The sequence below is a fragment of the Oncorhynchus mykiss genome, chromosome 15 (assembly GCF_057628025.1).
Source record: "Oncorhynchus mykiss isolate SJ-2025 chromosome 15, ASM5762802v1, whole genome shotgun sequence".
NCBI lineage: Eukaryota > Metazoa > Chordata > Actinopteri > Salmoniformes > Salmonidae > Oncorhynchus > Oncorhynchus mykiss.
The window spans coordinates 12,125,907-12,149,998 of NC_143036.1; the positions used below are offsets into that span (position 1 = coordinate 12,125,907).

General features: G+C 45.8%; 1 protein-coding gene across 1 annotated transcript; it reads left to right on the forward strand.

Moving 5' to 3' along the window:
* The first annotated feature begins 957 nt into the window (after window positions 1-957).
* LOC110490907 (phosphatidylinositol-3,5-bisphosphate 3-phosphatase MTMR6) lies at window positions 958-19,677 on the forward strand. The gene is made up of 14 exons (XM_090199255.1): window positions 958-1,324; window positions 8,229-8,348; window positions 11,571-11,733; window positions 12,018-12,175; window positions 12,318-12,446; window positions 14,325-14,459; window positions 14,556-14,688; window positions 15,276-15,385; window positions 16,309-16,434; window positions 17,057-17,200; window positions 17,281-17,387; window positions 17,477-17,611; window positions 18,740-18,866; window positions 19,147-19,677. Exons 1-14 carry the CDS (start codon window positions 1,301-1,303, stop codon window positions 19,459-19,461), a joined length of 1,926 nt encoding a protein of 641 aa, XP_090055381.1. The 5' UTR covers window positions 958-1,300; the 3' UTR covers window positions 19,462-19,677.
* Window positions 19,678-24,092: the final 4,415 nt, after the last annotated feature.

Genomic DNA, 24,092 nt, shown 5'->3' on the forward strand with positions numbered 1-24,092 from the left:
ATTCCCTTAGGTGTTGCTCTATTATTCAGGAACGTGTCAAGACCTGACCCTCAGAGCCTACCTTCTATTGACCCTGTTGACTCATCAGTAGGAAAGACCTGACCCTCAGAGCCTACCTTCTGTTGACCCTGTTGACTCATCAGTAGGAAAGATTTGTTTCTCTTTTGGTCCATTCAACAACAGAGCGATACGAACCTTGTTTCAGCAGGATGTTGTATCTATGCCTTATTGGAATGGATTTATTGATAATATCTGTTGGAAAAAAGTTTGGATGTTGCCACACACATACCTACATGTTAACAAAATTAAGGAAGTTTCCTTTAAAATGATTCATAAATATTATCCTGCCAACCACTATATGAAGAAGTTTAAGGAAAACATCAACTCAATTTGCTCCTTTTGTAATGACCACCCAGACACAGTGTTGCATATTTTTTGGCATTGTATGCATGTAAGAAAACTGTGGTAGGTTTATAATTGAACACATTTATGTAGATTTTACACTATTGTGGAGAGATGTACTGTTTGGATTCTTTACATACAATAGAAATAAGCTGAAACATTTTTATGTAATTCATTTCATTCTTCTTTTGGCCAAATTTCATATACACAAATGTACATTTACAAACAGAAAACCACATTTTCGTACCCTACAAAAATAAATTGAACTGTATTTTAAGACGGTTAAATGCTCTACTAACAAAAAAGCTGTTAGAATTCTAAGTATATGTATGTCCCTTAAGGTCCTTGTGTAATTGTAATGTGATATTGTACCCCCTAGCTCCGCCCCCAGCCCCGCCCCTAGCTCGATTGTCCATTGTTTGTAATCTATGTATGCTTGTGGTCACTCATGTGCTTTATGTATTTGATTTGTTGTTAAAAAAAAAAAAAAAGAAAAAAAAAATGGAATTACGTGTTGGATGACCGGATGTCGGAACTAGTTTTTTTTCCCGAGTTGCCCTTTTGAATTTACTGATGTCTGAAGTCGGAGTTTTCCGAGTTCTCAGTTGTTTTGAAAGCGGCATTACTAATTACTGGTTAGAAACTTTATGTCCCATAATGCCTGCTGTGTTTGTAGTCCGTAGCGGAGAAGTACGCCCAAGCAGGAAGTGCTGTGAAGAGCCGATAGCTAACATCTACTGAAAACATACACAATCGTGAACGCTCAACGAATGCCGGTAGCAAGTTTAAAAAAAAGCAATCAAATAACATCAGCTTGCCGCACCTTGATAGTCGATGTGCGAGTCATATCGCCGGTCAACTGTTTATATCGTTGCTTGCACTGACAGCTGTCAGCGAAATGGAGCATATCCGAACGCCAAAGGTAAGAAAGCTAACGTTAACTAACTTGCGTAACAATTTTTCTACCACCCAGCAAAAACATTTAAAATGCATGCTATGTAGTTAGCAAGCTAACAATAATGACTTACTATGCAATAACGAATGGTGCGTTGACAGTGGTGTCCAAATAGATATAGGATAATATTGCAGGGGTGGCTAGTTAGCCAGACAGCTTTCTAATGTGTGTTCAGGGTTGGGGAGTAATGTAATCCGGTACATGTAAGGGATTACATTTTCTTATAAACGAATCAGTTACGTTACCAGCAAGATATTGTAATCGGATTACAAATACTTTTATAAAGCTAGAGGATTACTTTTAAATTCATAAAGGATGTTTGCGGAAGAAAACAAATTATAGTAATCTGTTGTCAATGATGTCTTGTTTTGCACAAAATAATAAAATGCAATACTACAGGATATTTCTTAACGTAGCTCTCTATTAGCTAGCTATAACTTGCATGTTCACGTATCTCCAACCATGATCACCGGTGGGGCACCGGTGTCAAGGTAACTGAGGTAATATGTACATGAAGGTAGAGTTATTAAAGTGACTATGCATAGATCATGACAGAGAGTAGAAGGGGGGAGCACAATGCAAATAGTCTGCGTAAGCCATTTGATAAACTGTTCAGGAGTCTTATGGCTTGGGGATTCAATCTTGCAACCTTACGGTTAACTAGTCCAACACTCGAACCACCTGCCTTACATTGCACTCCACGAGGAGCCTGCCTGTTACGCGAATGCAGTAAGTTGCTAGCTAGCATTACACTTATCTTATAAAAAACAATCAATCAATTAATCATAATCACTAGTTAACTACACATGGTTGATGATATTACTAGTTTATCTAGCGTGTCCTGCATTGCATATAATAGATGCGGTGCGCATTTGCGAAAAAGAACTGTCGTTGCTCAAACGTGTACCTAACCATAAACATCGATGCCTTTCTTAAAATCAATACACAAGTATATATTTTTAAACCTGCATATTTAGTTAATATTGTCTGCTAACATGAATTTATTTTAACTAGGGAAATTGTGTCACTTGTCTTTCAACAGAGGGTAACGTTATATGCAGCAGTTTGGGCCGTCTGGCTCGTTGCAAACTGTGTGAAGATTATTTCTTCCTAACAAAGACAGCCAACTTTGCCAAACGGGGGATGATTTAACAAAAGCGCATTTGTGAAAAAAGCACAATCGTTGCACGACTGTACCTAACCATAAACATCAATGCCTTTCTTAAAATCAATACACAGAAGTACATATTTTTAAACCTGCATATTTAGCTAAAAGAAATCCAGGTTAGCAGGCAATATTAACCAGGTGAAATTGTGTCACTTGTCTTGCGTTCATTGCACGCAGAGTCAGGGTATATGTAACAGTTTCAGTTTGGGCCGCCTGGCTCGTTAGGAACTAATTTGCCAGAATTTTACGTAATTATGACATAACATTGAAGGTTGTGCAATGTAACAGGAATATTTAGACTTAGGGATGCCACCTGTTAGATAACATACGGAACGGTTCCGTATTTCACTGAAATAATAAATGTTGTGTTTTCGAGATGATAGTTTCTGGATTCGACCATATTAATGACCTAAGGCTTGTATTTCTGTGTTATTATGTTATAATTAAGTCTTATGATTTGATAGAGCAGTCTGACTGAGTGATGGTGGGCACCAGCAGGCTCGTAAGCATTCATTCAAACAGCACTTTAGTGCGTTTTACCAGCAGCTCTTCCATTGCGCTGACTTCAAGCCTATCAACTCCCCGAGATTAGGCTGGGGTAACCGATGTGAAATGGCTAGCTAGTTAGTGGGGTGCGCGCTAATAGCGTTTCAAACGTCACTTGCTCTGAGACTTGGAGTAGTTGTTCCCCTTGCTCTGCAAGGGCCGTGGATTTTGTGGAGCGATGAGTAACGATGCTTCGAGGGTGGCTGCTGTCGATGTGTTCCTGGTTTGAGCCCAGGTAGGGGTAAGGAGAGGGACAGAAGCTATACTGTTACACTGGCAATACTAAAGTGCCTGTAAGAACATCCAATAGTCAATGAAATACAAATGGTATAGAGAGAGAGTCCTATAATAACTACAACCTAAAACTTCTTACCTGGGAATATTGAAGACTCATGTTAAAAGGAACCACCAGCTTTCATATGTTCTCATGTTCTGAGCAAGGAACTTAAACATTAGCTTTCTTACATGGCATATATTGCACTTTGACTTTCTTCTCCAACACTTTGTTTTTGCATTATTTAAACCAAATTGAACATGTTTCATTATTTATTTGAGGCTAAATGGATTTTATTAATGTATTATATTAAGTTAAAATAAGTGTTCATTCGGTATTGTTGTAATTGTCATTATTTCAAATAAAAATGTTAAAAATCGCCCGATTAATCGGTATCGGCTTTTTTGTTCCTCCAATAATCGGTATCGGCGTTGAAAAATCATAATCGGTCGACCTCTAGCTTGCACCATGTTAGTTTGTTGGTGATGTGGACGCCAAGGAACTTGAAGCTCTCAACCTGCTCCACTACAGCCCCGTTGATGGGGAATGGGGGCGTGCTCGGTCCTCTTTTTCCAGTGGTCCACAATCATCTCCTTTGTCTTGATCACGTTGAGGGAGAGGATGTTGTCCTTGCACCACACGGTCAGGTATCTGACCTCCCTATAGGCTGTCTCATTGTTGTCGGTGATCACTGTTGTCATCAGCAAACTTAATGATGGTGTTGAAGTCGTGCCTGGCCCTGCAGTCATGAGTGAACAGGGAGTACAGGAGGGGACTGAGCACGGACTACTGAGGGGCCCCCTTGTTGAGGATCAGCTTGGCGGCTATGTTGTTACCTACCCTTACCACCTGCGAGCGGCCCTTCAGGAAGTCCATGATCCATTTCCAGAGGGAGGTGATTCATATTTAAGTGACATTTGCATTACATTTGGGTTTTTAAACATGTTCCAAGGTCAAATTTATGTCCCCAATGTGATTCAATAGCAAAAACTATTCTGGGTGCTGCAGTAAAAGTGTTGTAGGGAATACTCTGTACAACATGATCCTGGGGGCAGTCGCCAAAAGACTGCAGACAGGGGACACCTGCAGGAAACCACGCCCACCCTTTCACCTGAACAAAACAACCACGCCCACCCTTTCACCTGAACAAAACAAAGTATGTCTGTCAGAACTGACACTCCTAGGGTGTGGTTGTTTTGTTCAGGTGAAAGGGTGGGAGGGGTTGCCTGCAGGTGTGTTTCCCATCTGCGGTATTTTGGACTCTGCCCCAAGAACCCTGTTTGATCTCTTAAAGCACACAGACAGTCAACCCCTGATATTTGGTTCATGGTTGCACTAAAGTGGATCATGCAAATATCCGGACCGGAGCGAGGAAATACAATGTATTACATTGGGACGGTAATGCACTTAGGATAAATGGTATACAGAACAGACCGAGTCATCAGCTTGACTTCAGGCCATTTCTTCCCTCATCCTCTTTTTTCCATCTCCTTTAGCCTATACACACACACACACACACACACTTCCTGTTCTTCTGTTTTCTGCCAGTCCTTGACTGAGTTGACTGATTGCCATCCTGTGGAGTTGCCTAGCGCCACGCTGGTTGCTGGGAGACAGAGAGAGACCTTTTCAAAGAGAGAGAATAGGCTATTTGTCTATATTCAGTCAAGGGTTCTAAATGATGTCATTAAGGTGAGACATAACCTACAGGGTGTGAAGAGAAAAGGGTACAGAGTTAAGTTTGACTGGTTACAAGATGAATAACCAGGCTGTCAGTGTTCTACCCTGGTCCCACTGACTCAGTGTTCTGCTGATGTTAAAGCTGTGGCAGTGTTAACGAGGACGGTAGTACTGTGACTGAATACCTGGTAGTAGGTATTTTCCAATACTAATGCGGTATACAAAGAACATGGTATTTTCCAATACTAAAACCATGAAATTACTACATTGGAAGGACATTCCATAGAGCAAGTCAAAACCATTCAACAATCTGAGTTTAGGCGGATGAGAAATTGAGCTTCACCAGCCATGTAGTGAACCTTGTCAGGAACAAGCTGTGTATTGGGTTTTATTACTAGCACAAGCCTTGTTTTTTCCCTTTACTGCTTGAAAGGAGTTGATTCGTTGTACTTTTCTCTCTGTGTTGTACATGAATAGTATCACCATAGTCTAAGTCTCCAGCTCTACGCTGCAGGCTCTTGACTCTGTGTATCGTGTAGCCCTTCGTTTGTCACCAGTCAGAGACGTCAAACTCACAGCTGTGATCTCTGCAGTGCTGTCGGGTGGACATCACTAGCATCACGCAAGCTCAAACACTGCTACATTCTTATTTTTTAAAACTGCCATTGTATCTATTCTCTCTTCTTGCTCGAAATGAAAAGCCATACAAGCTCAGATCTCATGCTAACTGTCCCGAAAATGTTACCGGAGCATGGAGACAGGTCCTTTCATTACTCAGTCTGGAATTCCCTCCCAGCCAACCTACAACTACAGGTCCTTTCATTACTCAGTCTGGAATTCCCTCCCAGCCAACCTACAACTACAGGTCCTTTCATTACTCAGTCTGGAATTCCCTCCCAGCCAACCTACAACTACAGGTCCTTTCATTACTCGGCCCCCTGGTCTGGAATTCCCTCCCAGCCAACCTACAACTACAGGTCCTTTCATTACTCAGCCCCCTGGTCTGGAATTCCCTCCCAGCCAACCTACAACTACAGGTCCTTTCATTACCCAGCCCCCTGGTCTGGAATTCCCTCCCTCCCAGCCAACCTACAACTACAGGTCCTTTCATTACTCAGCCCCCTGGTCTGGAATTCCCTCCCTCCCAGCCAACCTACAACTACAGGTCCTTTCATTACTCAGCCCCCTGGTCTGGAATTCCCTCCCAGCCAACCTACAACTACAGGTCCTTTCATTACTCAGCCCCCTGGTCTGGAATTCCCTCCCTCCCAGCCAACCTACAACTACAGGTCCTTTCATTACTCAGCCCCCTGGTCTGGAATTCCCTCCCAGCCAACCTACAGGTCCTGGTGTCCCTGGAGGAGGTCAAAGGACCAATAGAGGAACAGGTTGTTGAGACATGTAGTTGTCACCTGATGTCACTAGTTTGCGTTGTCTTACGTAAGGAAGCATGTTTTACACCACACACCACACACCACACACCACACACACACCACACACCACACACACACCACACACACACACCACACACACACCACACACACACCACACACCACACACACACCACACACACACCACACATACACCACACACCACACACACACCACACACACACCACACCACACACACACACACACCACACCACACACACACACACACACCACACCACACCACACACACACACACACCACACACACACACCACACACACCATACCACACACACACCACACACCACACATACACCACACACACACCACACCCACACACCACACACACACACCACACACACACACACACACCACACACACACCACACACACCACACACACACCACACACCACACACACACCACACACCACACACACACATGCCTGCACAGACACACACCACACAGACACACACACACCACACACACACACCACACACACACAGCCACTGTTTGCTGTTGTGTTTGTGCTGTTGCCAGTATCTTCGGTCTGTGTTGTCCGTTTTGTCTTACTTAACATTATTATTTCGTTATCTCATTCCCCGTCCCCACAGGGGGGGCCCTTTTGCCGTCATTGTAAATAAGAATGTGTTCTTAATTGACTTGCCTAGTTAAATAAATGAAAAATAGGGACAGTTTTATTTTTTTCTTGGATCTATATGTTTGAGGGAGAGAGGTCGAGAGGAGGAGAGGTCGAGAGGAGGAGAGGTCGAGAGGAGGAGAGGTCGAGAGGAGGAGAGGTCGAGAGGAGGAGAGGAGGAGAGGTCGAGATTAACAGTGCGGTCATGTGTGGGAGCTGAGATGAGCTGAGGGAAGTTTATTGAAATTCCAGTAACAAATGACATGCAAGTCACAGCCACTCCAGAGCTCTTATACATACATACATACATACATACATACATACATACATACATACATACATACATACATACATACATACACACAGCTGTAATTATAATTGCCAGCCTTTCTTTCTGGCTAAGTGGCTAATGCTCTGCTTGTTGTATAACTGACAACAAGTACTGTGTCTGACACATCTATATAGATTGACAGCTGCGTATCCTATTTAATTTCTGTGTGTGTGTGGGTAGGGGTCATTGTTTACCTGTGTGTGTGTGTGTGGGTAGGGATCATTGTTTACCTGGGTGTGTGTGTGGGTAGGGATCATTGTTTACCTGGGTGTGTGTGTGGGTAGGGATCATTGTTTACCTGGGTGTGTGTGTGGGTAGGGGTCATTGTTTACCTGGGTGTGTGTGTGGGTAGGGGTCATTGTTTACCTGGGTGTGTGTGTGGGTAGGGGTCATTGATTACATGGGTGTGTATGTGTGGGTAGGGGTCATTGTTTACCTGGGTGTGTGTGTGTGTGGGTAGGGGTCATTGTTTACCTGGGTTCTAACTGTTGTTTACCTGTGTTTGGGTGGGGGTCATTGTTTACCTGGGTTCTAACTGTTGTTTACCTGTGTGTTTGGGTGGGGGTCATTGTTTACCTGGGTTCTAACTGTTGTTTACCTGTGTGTTTGGGTAGGGGTCATTGTTTACCTGGGTTCTAACTGTTGTTTACCTGTGTGTTTGGGTAGGGGTCATTGTTTACCTAGGTTCTAACTGTTGTTTACCTGTGTGTGTGGGTGGTTAGGGGTCATTGTTTACCTGTGTGTGGGTGGGGGTCATTGTTTACCTGGCTTCTAACCGTTGTTTACCTGTGTGTGTACTTGTGCAGGTGGAGCAGGTGCGTCTGTTGGACCGTTTCAGTAACAAGTCGGCCAGCGGGACGCTGCACCTGACGGCTACACACCTCATCTTCGTGGAGAGCAATGCCGACGCCGCCCAGGAGATCTGGGTAAGAAGGACCGGCATTCAGAACACACCTTATCTCACACAGAGCTCTGAGTTCAGAATGTAGGACTTCCTTTAACTCCTGCTTGACACACACATCTACAGTGTACTTTGATACATGGGTGTTTGATTGTGGGGGTGTATTGTTGTCTGTCTAGCGGTGAAAGAGAATTACTGTTGAGACACCGTGGGAACCGGGTTCAGCCTTCCTCACGTGACAACTGTTGCTACAATAACCTGCCGGCCCAGCCTTGTCTCCCGTCGCCTTAGTAACCTGTTGACAGGGCTAGGTGGAAAGGGAAGGAGGGAGAGATCAAGGAGAGGAAGTAGGAATGGCCTAGGTTGAGCAGCTGAATCAGGTGTTAGTTGGTGCTGGGCTGGAGCCTGGAACACAAGTCGGTAAACCCTGTGGTACTTCAGGGCTTTCAGTCACATCTCTGGTCTATGAAGTTAGTCTGATTTCAGCAGAGAAACTGCTGCCAAAGTTCCTACACAATTCCTTCCTCTTCTACTGTTGAGCACAGGGAAGGTATGTGTGTAGGAGTTAATTTGGTAGCTAGCTATCAGCATTTTAAGTCTCTCCTCTCTCCCCATGGGGCTTTATTGGCATGGGACACATGTTTACATTGCCAAAGCAAGTGAAATGGATAAACCAAAGGGAAATAAACAATCGGAAATGAACAGTAAACATTACATTCACACAAGTTTTAAAATAATGTACATTTCAAATATTATATTATCGGCTACAGTGTTATAAAAATGTGCAAATAGTTGAAGTATGAAAGGGAAAATAAATAAACAGATTAATATAGTTTTGTATTTACAGTGGTGTTTGTTCTTCACTGGTTGGCCTTTTCTTGTGGCAACAGGTCACACATCTTGCTGCTGTGATGTCACACTGTGGTATTTCACTTAACAGATATGGGAGTTTATCAAGCTTGGATTTGTTTTACAATTATTTGTGGATCTGTGTAATCTGAGGGAAATATGTGTCTCTAATATGGTCATACATTGGGCAGGAGGTTAGGAAGTGCAGCTCAGTTTCCACCTCATTTTGTGGGCAGTGTGCACATAGGCAGACCTGGCTCTGAAGAGAAGACCGCCTAAGGTGACCTTTCTCAATAGCAAGGCTATGCTCACTGAGTCTGTACATAGTCAAAGCTTTCCTTAAGTTTGGGTCAGTCACAATGGTCAGGTATTCTGTCAGAAAATATGAAATATACTTATTCATGTTACTGAGAGGGGAACGTATAACGTTCTGTCTGGATATGTTACTGAGAGGGGAACGTTTACGTTCTGTCTGGATATGTTACTGAGAGGGGAACGTTTACGTTCTGTCTGGATATGTTACTGAGAGGGGAACGTTTACGTTCTGTCTGGATATGTTACTGAGAGGGGAACGTTTACATTCTGTCTGGATATATTACTGAGAGGGGAACGTATAACGTTCTGTCTGGATATGTTACTGAGAGGGGAACGTTTACGTTCTGTCTGGATATATTACTGAGAGGGGAACGTATAACGTTCTGTCTGGATATGTTACTGAGAGGGGAACGTTTACGTTCTGTCTGGATATGTTACTGAGAGGGGAACGTTTACGTTCTGTCTGGATATATTACTGAGAGGGGAACGTATAACGTTCTGTCTGGATATATTACTGAGAGGGGAACGTATAACGTTCTGTCTGGATATGTTACTGAGAGGGGAACGTTTACGTTCTGTCTGGATATGTTATTGTTAGCCATCAGTGATCCTGCGGGAGGTGAAAAGACAGTCTGATACGAGTCAACATGACAGCGGTGAGTTGGGGAGGAGTGAGCACTTTGGGGTAGAGGTCAGGTCAGATGAAGTGAGGAAGAACAGATATCACTAAGGTTCTGTCTAGCAACAGAGATGCATTGGCTTTTCGGTTGTGGAGGAGGAGACTCCTCCTAGGAGAAAGGGTTAAATATCAGTGCTTGTGTGAATGTTCTGCAGCGGTATCGACCCAATGGGTGAATCAACTTGTTTTGAGCTATATTAAGCGTCCGTGAGTTTTAATAGGTTCATTTAGAACCTGACAAAGGTTTGGGAATCGCTTCCTTTTAGTTGATTGTAGAATTTAGCGTCTCTTTTCTGGATTTTGATAATTAGCGCGTATCGGCCTAATTCTGCTCTGCGTGCATTATTTGGTGTTTTACGTTGTACACGGAGGATATTTTTGCAGAATTCTGCATGCAGAGTCTCAATTTGGTGTTTGTCCCATTTTGTGAATTCTTGGTTGGTGAACGGACCCCAGACCTCACATGTTCTATAACTGATTCAAGTATTTTTAGCCAGATCCTAATTGGGATGTCCTTTTGATTGCATAGAAGGCCGTTCTTGCCTTGTCTCTCAGATCGTTCACAGCTTTGTGGAAGTTACCTGTGGCGCTGATGTTTAGGCCAAGGTATGTATAGTTTGTGTGCTTTAGGGCAACAGTGTCTTGATGGAATTTGTATTCGTGGTCCGGGCAACTGGACCTTTTTTGGAACACCATTATTTTGGCCTTATTGAAATGTACTGTCAGGGCCTAGGTCTGGCAGAATCTGTACAGAAGATCTAGGTGCTGCTGTAGGCCCTCCTTGGTTGGTGACAGATGCACCAGATCATCAGCAAACAGTAGACATTTGACTACAGATTCTAGTAGGGTGAGGACAGGTGCTGTTCTAGTGCCCTTGTCAATTCGTAGTTAAGTGTTGATGAGGGTGGGGCTTAAGCTGCACCCCCCCCCCCCCCCCCCCAGCACTGAGGAAATCTGTTTTTGTTTTTCACATAATAATGGCACATTTGTGGTTTGTGTACATTAATTTTATAATGTTGTATGTTTTCCCCCCCAACACCACTTTCACTCACTTGTCTCACACACACCTCCGTCTGTGCTGGAATGTTCTGCTAGTGATTGACTATGCTGATGAATGCACATTTGAATAACTTCCCAGGATTAAAGTCCCAATAGAGTTGTGGGTTATCTAATATGCATTCACACACTGCTGGCATACAGAAAGATATATATATATATATATATATGATGATCTATGCTGATTGCGATGAGTTTGTGTGTGTGTGAAATGTTCAAGAGAGCGAGAGAATAAAATAAAGTATTTACCACCTGTATAAATGACATCAGACTGAACATGTCCAGTATATAGGCCATGTGTCATGATCAGTCTATCAGGTGTCATGTCTGCTTTGTGTTCCCCTCCAGATCCTGCACCACCACATCGGGTCAGTGGAGAAGCTGTCGTTGACCACCAGCGGTTGTCCCCTGGTCATCCAGTGTCGTAACTTCAGAGTGGTCCACTTTGTGGTCCAGAGAGAGAGAGACTGTCACGACATCTACAGCTCACTGCTCAGACTGCTACGACCAGGTACCTAATGTGTGTCTGGGTCTCTGTCTTTGAGTGTGTGCAGGATGCTTGAGTCAAGTGAAGTTTCAAAAGAATGTTCACATTTTCTCTCTCTTCCCCTTCTCCTCTCCCTCTTCTCCTTCCCTCCCTCTCTCCTCCTCTTCTCTCCCCTTTCTCCATCTCCCTCCCTCTCTTTCCTCTTCCCTCTTCTCTCCCACCCCTCCTTCCCTCCTCTCTCCCCTCCCCCTTCTCCATCTCTCTTCTCTGCCTCCTCCTCTCTTCTCCAACTCTCTCTCCCTTCCTAGTATCCTATGAGGAGCTCTATGCGTTCTCCTACAACCCCAAGCAGAACGAGCAGCAGAGAGAGGAGGGCTGGCAGCTCATTGACCTGGGGGCAGAGTTTGAGAGGATGGGCGTCCCCTGCGATCAATGGCAGCTCACTGATGTCAACAGGAACTACAAGGTGGGGGGGTCTATCAATAGTAAATGTTAGGCGTTGGCCCTGTCCAGAAACAAACCTTTGGTGTCTGCTGATCTAATGGAATAGTATTGATTGGATGTTTTACAACCTGTCCTGTGTAATATTCCCTCTCGTTGTGTTGTAGATATGTGAGACGTATCCCAGGGACCTGTATGTGCCCATCACAGCCAGTAAGCCCATCATCGTCGGCAGCTCCAAGTTTAGGAGCAAAGGACGCTTCCCTGTCCTCACATACTTCTACCAGGAGAAGAAGGTAACACCTAACCCTTACCCAGCGTCCTTCTATCCCTTACTTTACTCAGCATCCTCCTATCCCTTACCTTACCCAGCGTCCTCCTAACCCTTACCCAGCATCCTCCTAACCCTTACCTTACCCAGCGTCCTTCTATCCCTTACCTTACCCAGCGTCCTCCTATCCCTTACCCAGCGTCCTCCTATCCCTTACCTTACCCAGCATCCTCCTAACCCTTACCCAGCATCCTCCTAACCCTTACCTTACCCAGCATCCTCCTAACCCTTACCTTACCCAGCTTCCTCCTAACCGTTACTCAGCTTCCTCCTAACCGTTACCCTACCCAGCATCCTCCTAACCCTTACCCAGCATCCTCCTAACCCTTACCCAGCTTCCTCCTAACCCTTACCTTACCCAGCGTCCTCCTAACCCTTACCTTACCCAGCGTCCTCCTAACCCTTACCTTACCCAGCGTCCTCCTAACCCTTACCTTACCCAGCGTCCTCCTAACCCTTACCTTACCCAGCGTCCTCCTAACCCTTACCTTACCCAGCATCCTCCTAACCCTTACCTTTACCTGCTTACTCCTAACCGTTACCCAGCTTCCTCCTAACCGTTACCCAGCTTCCTCCTAACCGTTACCCTACCCAGCATCCTCCTAACCCTTACCCAGCATCCTCCTAACCCTTACCCGGCATCCTCCTAACCCTTACCCAGCTTCCTCCTAACCCTTACCTTACCCAGCTTCCTCCTAACCCTTACCTTACCCAGCGTCCTCCTAACCCTTACCTTACCCAGCGTCCTCCTAACCCTTACCTTACCCAGCGTCCTCCTAACCCTTACCTTACCCAGCGTCCTCCTAACCCTTACCTTACCCAGCTTCCTCCTATCCCTTACCTTACCCAGCGTCCTCCTAACCCTTACCCAGCATCCTCCTATCTCTTACCTTGCCAAGCTTCCTCCTAACCCTTACCCAGCATCCTTCTAACCCTAACCCAGCATCCTCCTAACCCTTACCTTACCCAGCGTCCTCCTATCCCTTACCCAGCGTCCTCCTATCCCTTACCTTACCCAGCATCCTCCTAACCCTTACCCAGCATCCTCCTAACCCTTACCTTACCCAGCATCCTCCTAACCCTTACCTTACCCAGCTTCCTCCTAACCGTTACCCAGCTTCCTCCTAACCGTTACCCAGCTTCCTCCTAACCGTTACCCTACCCAGCATCCTCCTAACCCTTACCCAGCATCCTCCTAACCCTTACCCAGCATCCTCCTAACCCTTACCCAGCATCCTCCTAACCCTTACCCAGCTTCCTCCTAACCCTTACCTTACCCAGCTTCCTCCTAACCCTTACCTTACCCAGCGTCCTCCTAACCCTTACCTTACCCAGCGTCCTCCTAACCCTTACCTTACCCAGCGTCCTCCTAACCCTTACCTTACCCAGCGTCCTCCTAACCCTTACCTTACCCAGCGTCCTCCTAACCCTTACCTTACCCAGCGTCCTCCTAACCCTTACCTTACCCAGCGTCCTCCTAACCCTTACCTTACCCAGCGTCCTCCTAACCCTTACCTTATCCAGCGTCCTCCTAACCCTTACCCTATCCAGCGTCCTCCTAACCCTAATCTTAGCTACATCCCAAACCTACATATAACCCAGTGGAGGCTGCTGATGGGAGGACGGCTCATAATAATGTCCAGAATGGAGCAAATGGAATGGCACCAAACTTCTGGAGACCATGTGTTTGATGCATTTAATATCATTCCACTGATTCCGCTCCAGTCATTACCACAAGCCTGTCCTCCCCAATAAAGGTGCCACCAACCTCCTGTGACATAATCCCTAAAACATCATCAGGTATGTGTGGCCTAATCTGCATGCTCGTCTCTGCCCCCTGCAGGCAGCGGTGTGTCGGTGCAGCCAGCCTCTCTCTGGGTTTAGCGCGCGATGCCTGGAGGATGAGAGCATGCTGCAGGCCATCAGCAAAGCCAATCACAACAGCCGATTTGTCTACGTCATGGATACCAGGCCCAAGGTACCCAATCTCGACATGGCTAGCTATCTCCTCCCACAGAAGTATGTGGACATTCTCAGTCCCTCTGTGTGTGTTAATCTTCCTCCCTCTCTGCAGTTGAATGCCATGGCCAACAGAGCAGCTGGTAAAGGCTATGAGAATGAAGATAACTACTCCAACATCCGCTTTCAGTTTGTGGGGATCGAGAACATCCACGTGATGAGGACCAGCCTACAGAAACTACTGGAAGGTTGGTTACGCTCAAACTCACTCACTCACTCACTCACTCACTCACTCACTCACTCACTCACTCACTCACTCACTCACTCACTCACAGACAGACAGACAGACAGACAGACAGACAGACAGACAGACAGACAGACACTCACACAGACACAGACAGACACTCACACAGACACAGACAGACACTCACACAGACACAGACAGACACTCACACAGACAGACAGACAGACACTCACACAGACAGACAGACAGACACTCACACAGACAGACAGACAGACACTCACACAGACACTCACTCAATCACTCACTCAATCACTCACTCACTCACTCACTCACTCACTCACACAGACACTCGCTCACACAGACACTCGCTCACACAGACACTCGCTCACACAGACACTCGCTCACACAGACACTCACTCACACAGACAGACACTCACAGAGACAGACACTCACTCACACACTCACTCACTCACTCACACACTCACTCACTCACTCACTCACTCACACACTCACTCACTCACTCACTCACTCACTCACTCACTCACTCACACTCAGACTCCCTCTACTTCTCTCTCTCTCTCTCTCTCTTAGTGGTGGGAACTCGTTCTCTGTCAGTGAATGACTACCTGCTGGGCTTGGAGAGCTCTGGTTGGCTACGACACGTCAAAGCTGTGTTAGACGCAGCCATCTTCCTCACCAAGGTAAGGCCCCGGGCCTCCAATCCCCTTCTGCTCTTCAGCTCTAGTTAGTCCCGCCCCCTTCGGCTCTAGTTAGTCCTGCCCCCTTCGGCTCTAGTTAGTCCCGCCCCCTTCGGCTCTAGTTAGTCCCGCCCCCTTCGGCTCTAGTTAGTCCCGCCCCCTTCGGCTCTAGTTAGTCCCGCCCCCTTCGGCTCTAGTTAGTCCCGCCCCCTTCTGCTCTAGTTAGTCCCGCCCCCTTCGGCTTTAGTTAGTCCCGCCCCCTTCTGCTCTAGTTAGTCCCACTGATGTTGGAATGTCTTCCCTGGACTGCATCCAACATCTGTTCCATGTTTTGATAATGACAAGGGAAGTGATTAACCTTTCACTCTCACAATTCAGTTCAAGGGGCTTTATAGGCCTGGGAAACATATGTTAACATTGCCATAGCAAGTGAAATAGATAATAAAAAAATAACAGTAATTATTACCCTCACAAAAGTTACAAAGGAATAGACATTCCAAATGTAATATTTATTTATTTATTTATTTATTTCACCTTTATTTAACCAGGTAGGCCAGTTGAGAACAAGTTCTCATTTACAACTGTGACCTGGCCAAGATAAAGCAAAGCAGTGCGACACAAACAACAACACAGAGTTACACATGGAATAAACAAAACATACAAATCTATATACAGTGTGTGCAAATGAGGTAAGATAAGGGAGGTAAAGGCAATAAATAGGCCATAGTGGCGAAGTAATTACAATTTAGCATTTAAACACACTTCCATAGTATACAGTGTTGTAACAATGTGCAAAAGGGAAAATAAATAAACTTAATATGTGTTGTATTTACAGTGGTGTTTCTTCTTCACTGGTTGCCCTTTTCTTGTGGTAACAGGTCACAAACCTCTCTTTTCCTCCTCTCTCTCCCCTCCTCCCTCCATAGGCAGTAACAGTAGAAGGAGCCAGTGTGTTGGTCCACTGTTCAGACGGCTGGGATCGGACAGCCCAGGTCTGCTCTCTGGGAGCTCTGCTCATGGACCCCTACTACCGCACCATCAACGGCTTCATGGTAGGTCTGTGTACTACTGTACCATCAACAGCTTCATGGTAGGTCTGTGTACTACTTCACCATCAACGGCTTCATGGTAGGTCTGTGTACTACCGCACCATCAACAGCTTCATGGTAGGTCTGTGTACTACTTCACCATCAACGGCTTCATGGTAGGTCTGTGTACTACCGCACCATCAACAGCTTCATGGTAGGTCTGTGTACTACTTCACCATCAACAGCTTCATGGTAGGTCTGTGTACTACTTCACCATCAACGGCTTCATGGTAGGTCTGTGTACTACTTCACCATCAACGGCTTCATGGTAGGTCTGTGTACTACCGCACCATCAACGGCTTCATGGTAGGTCTGTGTACTGCTGTACCATCAAAGGCTTCATGGTAGGTCTGTACTACCGCACCATCAACGGCTTCATGGTAGGTCTGTGTACTGCTGTACCATCAAAGGCTTCATGGTAGGTTTGTGTACTACCGCACCATCAACGGCTTCATGGTAGGTCTGTGTACTGCCGCACCATCAACGGCTTCATGGTAGGACACAACACAACTTCCCTATGCCTGTAGAGATGGGTAAAATTAATATCAGGCCATAAAAAACTCTGTTCTCTCTCTCTGTGGTTCAGGTCCTCATAGAGAAAGACTGGATCTCATTTGGACACAAGTTTGCAGACAGATGTGATCAGTTGGATGGTGACCCCAAGGAGGTGTCCCCCGTCTTCACACAGTTCCTGGAGTGTGTGTGGCAGCTCACAGAACAGTTCCCCCAGGTAGGTGTGTGTGCCAGAATACTCAGAATACCACATAGCAGCCGTGAGTGATGATGGTGATGATGCCTACTCTTCCTCAGGCGTTTGAGTTCAATGAGTGGCTGCTGCTGCAGATCCATGAACATGTTCACTCCTGTCAGTATGGGAACTTCCTGGCCAACAATGAGAGGCAGAGAGAAGAGCTGCAGTGAGTAACATACACAAGCACTCACTCACGTACACACACACAAAAACACACACACAGTATACATATTAAACTCTATCATCTCCCACCAGACTCAAAGACAGGACTCACTCTCTGTGGGCGTTTCTGTTGAGTGAGGGGCAGAACTACCTAAACCCCGCCTTCTGCCACACCTACGCAGAGACACACCCTGTCCTAGAACCCTCCACCCTGCCCTGCCACCTCAAGTAAGATCTAGTTGTTTACCTCATCTCGCTCTCTCTCCTTATATCTCTTTCAATCTCATCCATTCTACCCTAAGCATTAGTCCTCTTTCTCTGTCCTTCCCCCAGCTTTGTTACTCCTCTCTTTCTCCTCTCTCTTTCTCCTCTCTCTTTCTCCTCTCTCTCTCTCTTCTCTCTTTCTCCTCTCTTTCTCCTCTCTCTCTCTCTTTCTCCTCTCTCTCTCTTTCTCCTCTCTCTCTCTTTCTCCTCTCTCTCTCTCTCTTTCTCCTCTCTCTTTCTCTTCTCTCTCTTTCTCCTCTCTCTCTCTCTCTTTCTCTCTCCCTCTCTCTCTTTCTCCTCTCTCTCTCTCTCTCTCTTTCTCCTCTCTCTCTCTCTCTCTCTTTCTCCTCTCTCTCTCTCTCTCTCTCTCTCTCTTTCTCCTCTCTCTCTCTCTCTCTCTCTTTCTCCTCTCTCTCTCTCTCTCTCTCTCTCTCTCTCTCTCTCTCTCTCTCTTTCTCCTCTCTCTCTTTCTCCTCTCTCTCTTTCTCCTCTCTCTCTCTCTCTCTCTCTCTCTCTCTTTCTCCTCTCTCTTTCTCCTCTCTCTCTCTCTCTCTCTCTTTCTCCTCTCTCTCTCTCTCTCTCTTTCTCCTCTCTCTCTCTCTCTCTCTCTCTCTCTCTCTCTCTCTCTCTCTCTTTCTTCTCTCTCTCTCTCTCTCTTTCTCCTCTCTCTCTCTCTCTCTCTTTCTCCTCTCTCTCTCTTTCTCCTCTCTCTCTCTCTCTCTCTTTCTCCTCTCTCTCTCTCTCTCTCTCTTTCTCCTCTCTCTCTTTCTCTCTCCCTCTCTCTCTTTCTCCTCTCTCTCTCTCTCTCTCTTTCTCCTCTCTCTCTCTCTCTTTCTCCTCTCTCTCCTCTTTCTCTTTCTTTCTCCTCTCTCTTTCTTTCTCCTCTCTCTTTCTTTCTCCTCTCTCTTTCTTTCTCCTCTCTCTTTCTCTTTCTCACCTCTCTCTCTCTCTCTCTCATTAATCTTGCCCTACAACCTCACGTGAATGTTACTCCTTAATGTTCCTAATTTCTCTCTCTCTCTCTCTCTCTCTCTCTCTCTCTCTCTCTCTCTCTCTCTCTCTCTCTCACCCCCCCCCCCCCTCCCCTGTCAGGTTCTGGAGGAATATGTACCACCAGTTTGATCGTTCCATGCACCCCCGTCAGTCTGTCCTGAAAAACGTTCTCACCCTGAAAGAGAGCAACCGCCAACTGGAAGACACAATAATGAAACTGGAGGCTGTGAGTACACTCCTTGTTCTCATTCTCTCTCTCTAGCACTCTCACCCTCTCTCACCCTCTCTCACTCTCTCTCTAGCGCTGTCACCCTCTCACCCTCTCTCTCTAGCGCTGTCACCCTCTCTCACCCTCTCACATTCTCTCTCTCACCCTCTCTCACCCTCTCTCTCTAGCGCTCTCACCCGCTCTCACCCTCTCTCACCCTCTCTCTCTAGCGCTGTCACCCTCTCTCACCCTCTCTCTCATGACCTAATTTAACTCTGTCTTCTCTCTGTTCCTCCAGAGACTACAGAAGCATGGCATCAGCCCCCCCACCCCAGACCCCCAGGCCCCCCCTAAAGACCAACGCACCCTCCTTAACCACACACGGCCCCACTCCCTCATCCTGGCAGCCCCCCTCAGCCTTAAGGAGGCGCAGCATCAGGAGGAGGTGGGAGAGGAGGCAAAAAAATGCTGCAGTGACACAGAGCGGACAGTAGAGGGAAGCAGCGGTTCAGAGCGCAAGGAGAGCTACGGAGACCTGCAGGGGACATACGGGGCTAAGGTGGAGCCCGCTGTGGTCAGCCTGGAGTTTGGAGTAGCCCGCATGACATGCTGAGGGGAGGGGAGATTGGACTGGAATGGGGGGGGGCACTGAGCGACGCGGTGACTGAAGGACGGGTGTGTGTTGTGTTCAGCCATATTCCTATGAGGGTGTACTGTATGCCTGTAATGTACGTCTCTGTGGAAAGAGACACCATGGCATTTACCCTACTTAGAAAGGCTGTTTTATGAATGTTGAACAGCTCTAAAGAGAATAAATGAGAAGATGAAACCGTTTGTTCTATGTATTATTCAAGTCAGTAACTAAAGCACTGTATGACCCCTTCCAAGCATCAGACTGTCTGTTCTGATCTCTTGATGTTTAAACCATCCGAGCCGAGTCCTTGTCAACATCCCATATTTAATGTTCTCAATATTGAGATCCTCCCAATGGGACCACAGCCAGGTACAGATTTTAGTCCTAAAACTCTTCCATCCTCTGTCAAAGCCAGATCACCTGTTGGATAACCCTGTTTTAACATGTGGACGGCATGATTCCTCTTTAATCTGAATGATGATGGATTCTGAGTGTCGACGTTGCTGCACCAGGTCCAACATTCAGCCACGGACATGGCATTGATGAGATAATCCCACTGGTTCTCTTGCATTGATCGGATAATCCAATTGGTTACCTCTGTCTGACTGGATGAGGTCATGACCCCATTTTGAAGTCATTGCCATGGTAACTCTGGGGTCATGGAACACTAGAGGGGTCAGCAAGGAGGATGTGTGTGTGTGTGACCGATTTGACAGACTTTCTATATACGATCAGAGTTTTTGACCAATCGGTCCCAGTTTCTAAGAGGAGAGACACATCAAGATTTTTCAGACAGTTCTAGACAGTTTTCAGACCATGTTAAATCAATGAAAACAGCCATCCAGCAGGTGGTCACTATAACACACCGTGGTGACAGCAGTCAATAAGACAGTCCCTGTTGCTTTTCGCAGTCCGTCATTATAGTGCATCTGACCTCTTAACAGACCCCTGACTAGTATCACTAAAGGACTAGTTTAACATACCCCTGATTAGTATCACTAAAGGACTAGTTTAACAGACCCCTGACTAGTATCACTAAAGGTCTAGGTTAACAGACCCCTGACTAGTATCACTAAAGGACTAGTTTAACATACCCCTGACTAGTATCACTAAAGGACTAGTTTAACAGACCCCTGACTAGTATCACTAAAGGTCTAGGTTAACAGACCCCTGACTAGTATCACTAAAGGACTAGGTTAACAGACCCCTGACTACTGTCACTAAAGGACTAGTTTAACAGACCCCTGACTACTGTCACTATAGGACTAGGTTAACAGACCCCTGACTAGTATCACTAAAGGACTAGTTTAACAGACCCCTGACTACTGTCACTATAGGACTAGGTTAACAGATCCCTGATCACTATAGGACTAGGTTAACAGACCCCTGATCACTATAGGACTAGGTTAACATACCCCTGACTAGTATCACTAAAGGACTAGTTTAACAGACCCCTGACTACTGTCACTATAGGACTAGGTTAACAGACCCCTGACTAGTATCACTAAATGACTAGTTTAACAGACCCCTGACTAGTATCACTATATGACTAGGTTAACAGACCCCTGACTAGTATCACTATAGGACTAGGTTAACAGACCCCTGACTAGTATCACTAAAGGACTAGGTTAACAGACCCCTGACTACTGTCACTAAAGGACTAGTTTAACAGACCCCTGACTACTGTCACTATAGGACTAGGTTAACAGACCCCTGACTAGTATCACTAAAGGACTAGTTTAACAGACCCCTGACTACTGTCACTATAGGACTAGGTTAACAGATCCCTGATCACTATAGGACTAGGTTAACAGACCCCTGATCACTATAGGACTAGGTTAACATACCCCTGACTAGTATCACTAAAGGACTAGTTTAACAGACCCCTGACTACTGTCACTATAGGACTAGGTTAACAGACCCCTGACTAGTATCACTATATGACTAGGTTAACAGACCCCTGACTAGTATCACTATAGGACTAGGTTAACAGACCCCTGACTAGTATCACTATAGGACTAGGTTAACAGATCCCTGACTAGTATCACTATAGGACTAGGTTAACAGATCCCTGACTAGTATCACTAAAGGACTAGTTTAACAGACCCCTGACTACTGTCACTATAGGACTAGGTTAACAGATCCCTGATCACTATAGGACTAGGTTAACAGACCCCTGATCACTATAGGACTAGGTTAACATACCCCTGACTAGTATCACTAAAGGACTAGTTTAACAGACCCCTGACTACTGTCACTATAGGACTAGGTTAACAGACCCCTGACTAGTATCACTATATGACTAGGTTAACAGACCCCTGACTAGTATCACTATAGGACTAGGTTAACAGACCCCTGACTAGTATCACTATAGGACTAGGTTAACAGATCCCTGACTAGTATCACTATAGGACTAGGTTAACAGATCCCTGACTAGTATCACTATAGGACTAGGTTAACAGATCCCTGATCACTATAGGACTAGGTTAACAGACCCCTGATTAGTATCACTATAGGACTAGGTTAACAGACCCCTGACTAGTATCACTATAGGACTAGGTTAACAGACCCCTGACTAGTATCACTATAGGACTAGGTTAACAGACCCCTGACTAGTATCACTATAGGACTAGGTTAACAGATCCCTGACTAGTATCACTATAGGACTAGGTTAACAGATCCCTGACTAGTATCACTATAGGACTAGGTTAACAGATCCCTGATCACTATAGGACTAGGTTAACAGACCCCTGATTAGTATCACTATAGGACTAGGTTAACAGACCCCTGACTACTGTCACTATAGGACTAGGTTAACAGACCCCTGATTAGTATCACTATAGGACTAGGTTAACAGACCCCTGATTAGTATCACTATAGGACTAGGTTAACAGACCCCTGACTACTGTCACTATAGGACTAGGTTAACAGACCCCTGACTACTGTCACTATAGGACTAGGTTAACAGACCCCTGATCACTATATGACTAGGTTAACAGACCCCTGATCACTATATGACTAGGTTAACAGACCCCTGATCACTATAGGACTAGGTTAACAGACCCCTGACTAGTATCACTATAGGACTAGGTTAACAGACCCCTGATCACTGTCATTATAGGACTAGGCCCTCCTTGATTTATCTTGGGCCCCCGGGCCCAGTGGAGCCTCACTACAGTGTAGTGTAGTCATACTATGGCCCATGCTGAGAGAACAGGACATTGCTGTCCTCCAGCAGTCGCTACCATCGTGTAACGGGGTAAGACAGGCTGGAATGGGTTTATACAGCTGGACCTGAACAATTTCTGTCCGATCCATATGGACACCATACCTGAGGAACGCCATACACCATACCTGAGGAACGCCATACACCATACCTGAGGAACGCCATACACCATACCGGAGGAACGACATACACCATACCGGAGGAACGCCATACACCATACCGGAGGAACGCCATACACCATACCTGAGGAACGCCATACACCATACCTGAGGAACGCCATACACCATACCAGAGGAACGCCATGTAAGCTCACACACACTAGGTTACAGATGGTGTGTGTGCTCGTTTAAGGTTTTATGAGCTGCGTATATGTGCATGTTAGTGTGTGTGAGTCTACTTGCTTCTAAACTGTTTATGAATATGCCTGGCATGAGCAGTTAACTCTTTTCACCAGTTCTCTACAAACCTCAATAAAGACACTCGGCAGCTATTTTCTGCTACCAACTCTCACAATCTCGCGTCAGAATTAGACGTTCGTCCATGTTAATCAAACCGTCAAATTTTCAAAGATGTTCCAAACTGTCAAATTTTCAAAGATGTTCCAAATCGTCAATTTTCAAAGTGTTTTAAGTTCAGGCGTTAACTCCGAATGGTTAAGGTTTGAGATGGGCTTTTTTTTTTTCTCTCTTGTAAAAACAACTTTCTATTGCTGGATTCAAACTTGCAACCTTCTGAATCAGAGGCCAATGCTTACGCCCATCTCTGTCCATAACAATATCGCCAAACCAAAACATTCTTGCAAGTAAAAAGCTCTCAATGTGTTGCCCCCTAGTGGCCGGTTTCCACGTCATCTCCCAACATCCTCAGACATGGAGGGGCATCGGAAACTGACTTGTATCACCGGTGACCTGGCTGGTGTTATTCCTAGCCTGGCTAGCTGATTGTCTCTGCTTTCACTAATACACCGTTGGCTTCTGAAGAAGGCTACTCTATCGTTGTGTCAGCTTTCTGTAAAGACCAGCTAAAGCCCTGTGGCCTGAGACAAAGAACTCCTTGTACTTTAAGAGCTCTGGAGGTCATTGTTACTACACAGACACACACACACACACATTCTGTATTTGCACTCTCACTCCATCAATAGTGTCTGGTGAAGGGTTGGACTGCATAGACAAGACCCCCACCCCCCCTTTCCCCACACACTTCTCCTTCTGCGTGGTGAACTGGGCCTCCTTAATCCATTTCGTACCGTTGCACTTTACCTTCCATTAAACATTAACAGGTATTTTAGATGACATGGTTCCCCTACTGTCTCCCAGAGCGCTCCAACATCCTGCCATGTTCTCAGCCAGCCATGACACTACAGAGGCACGCACACACACACTAG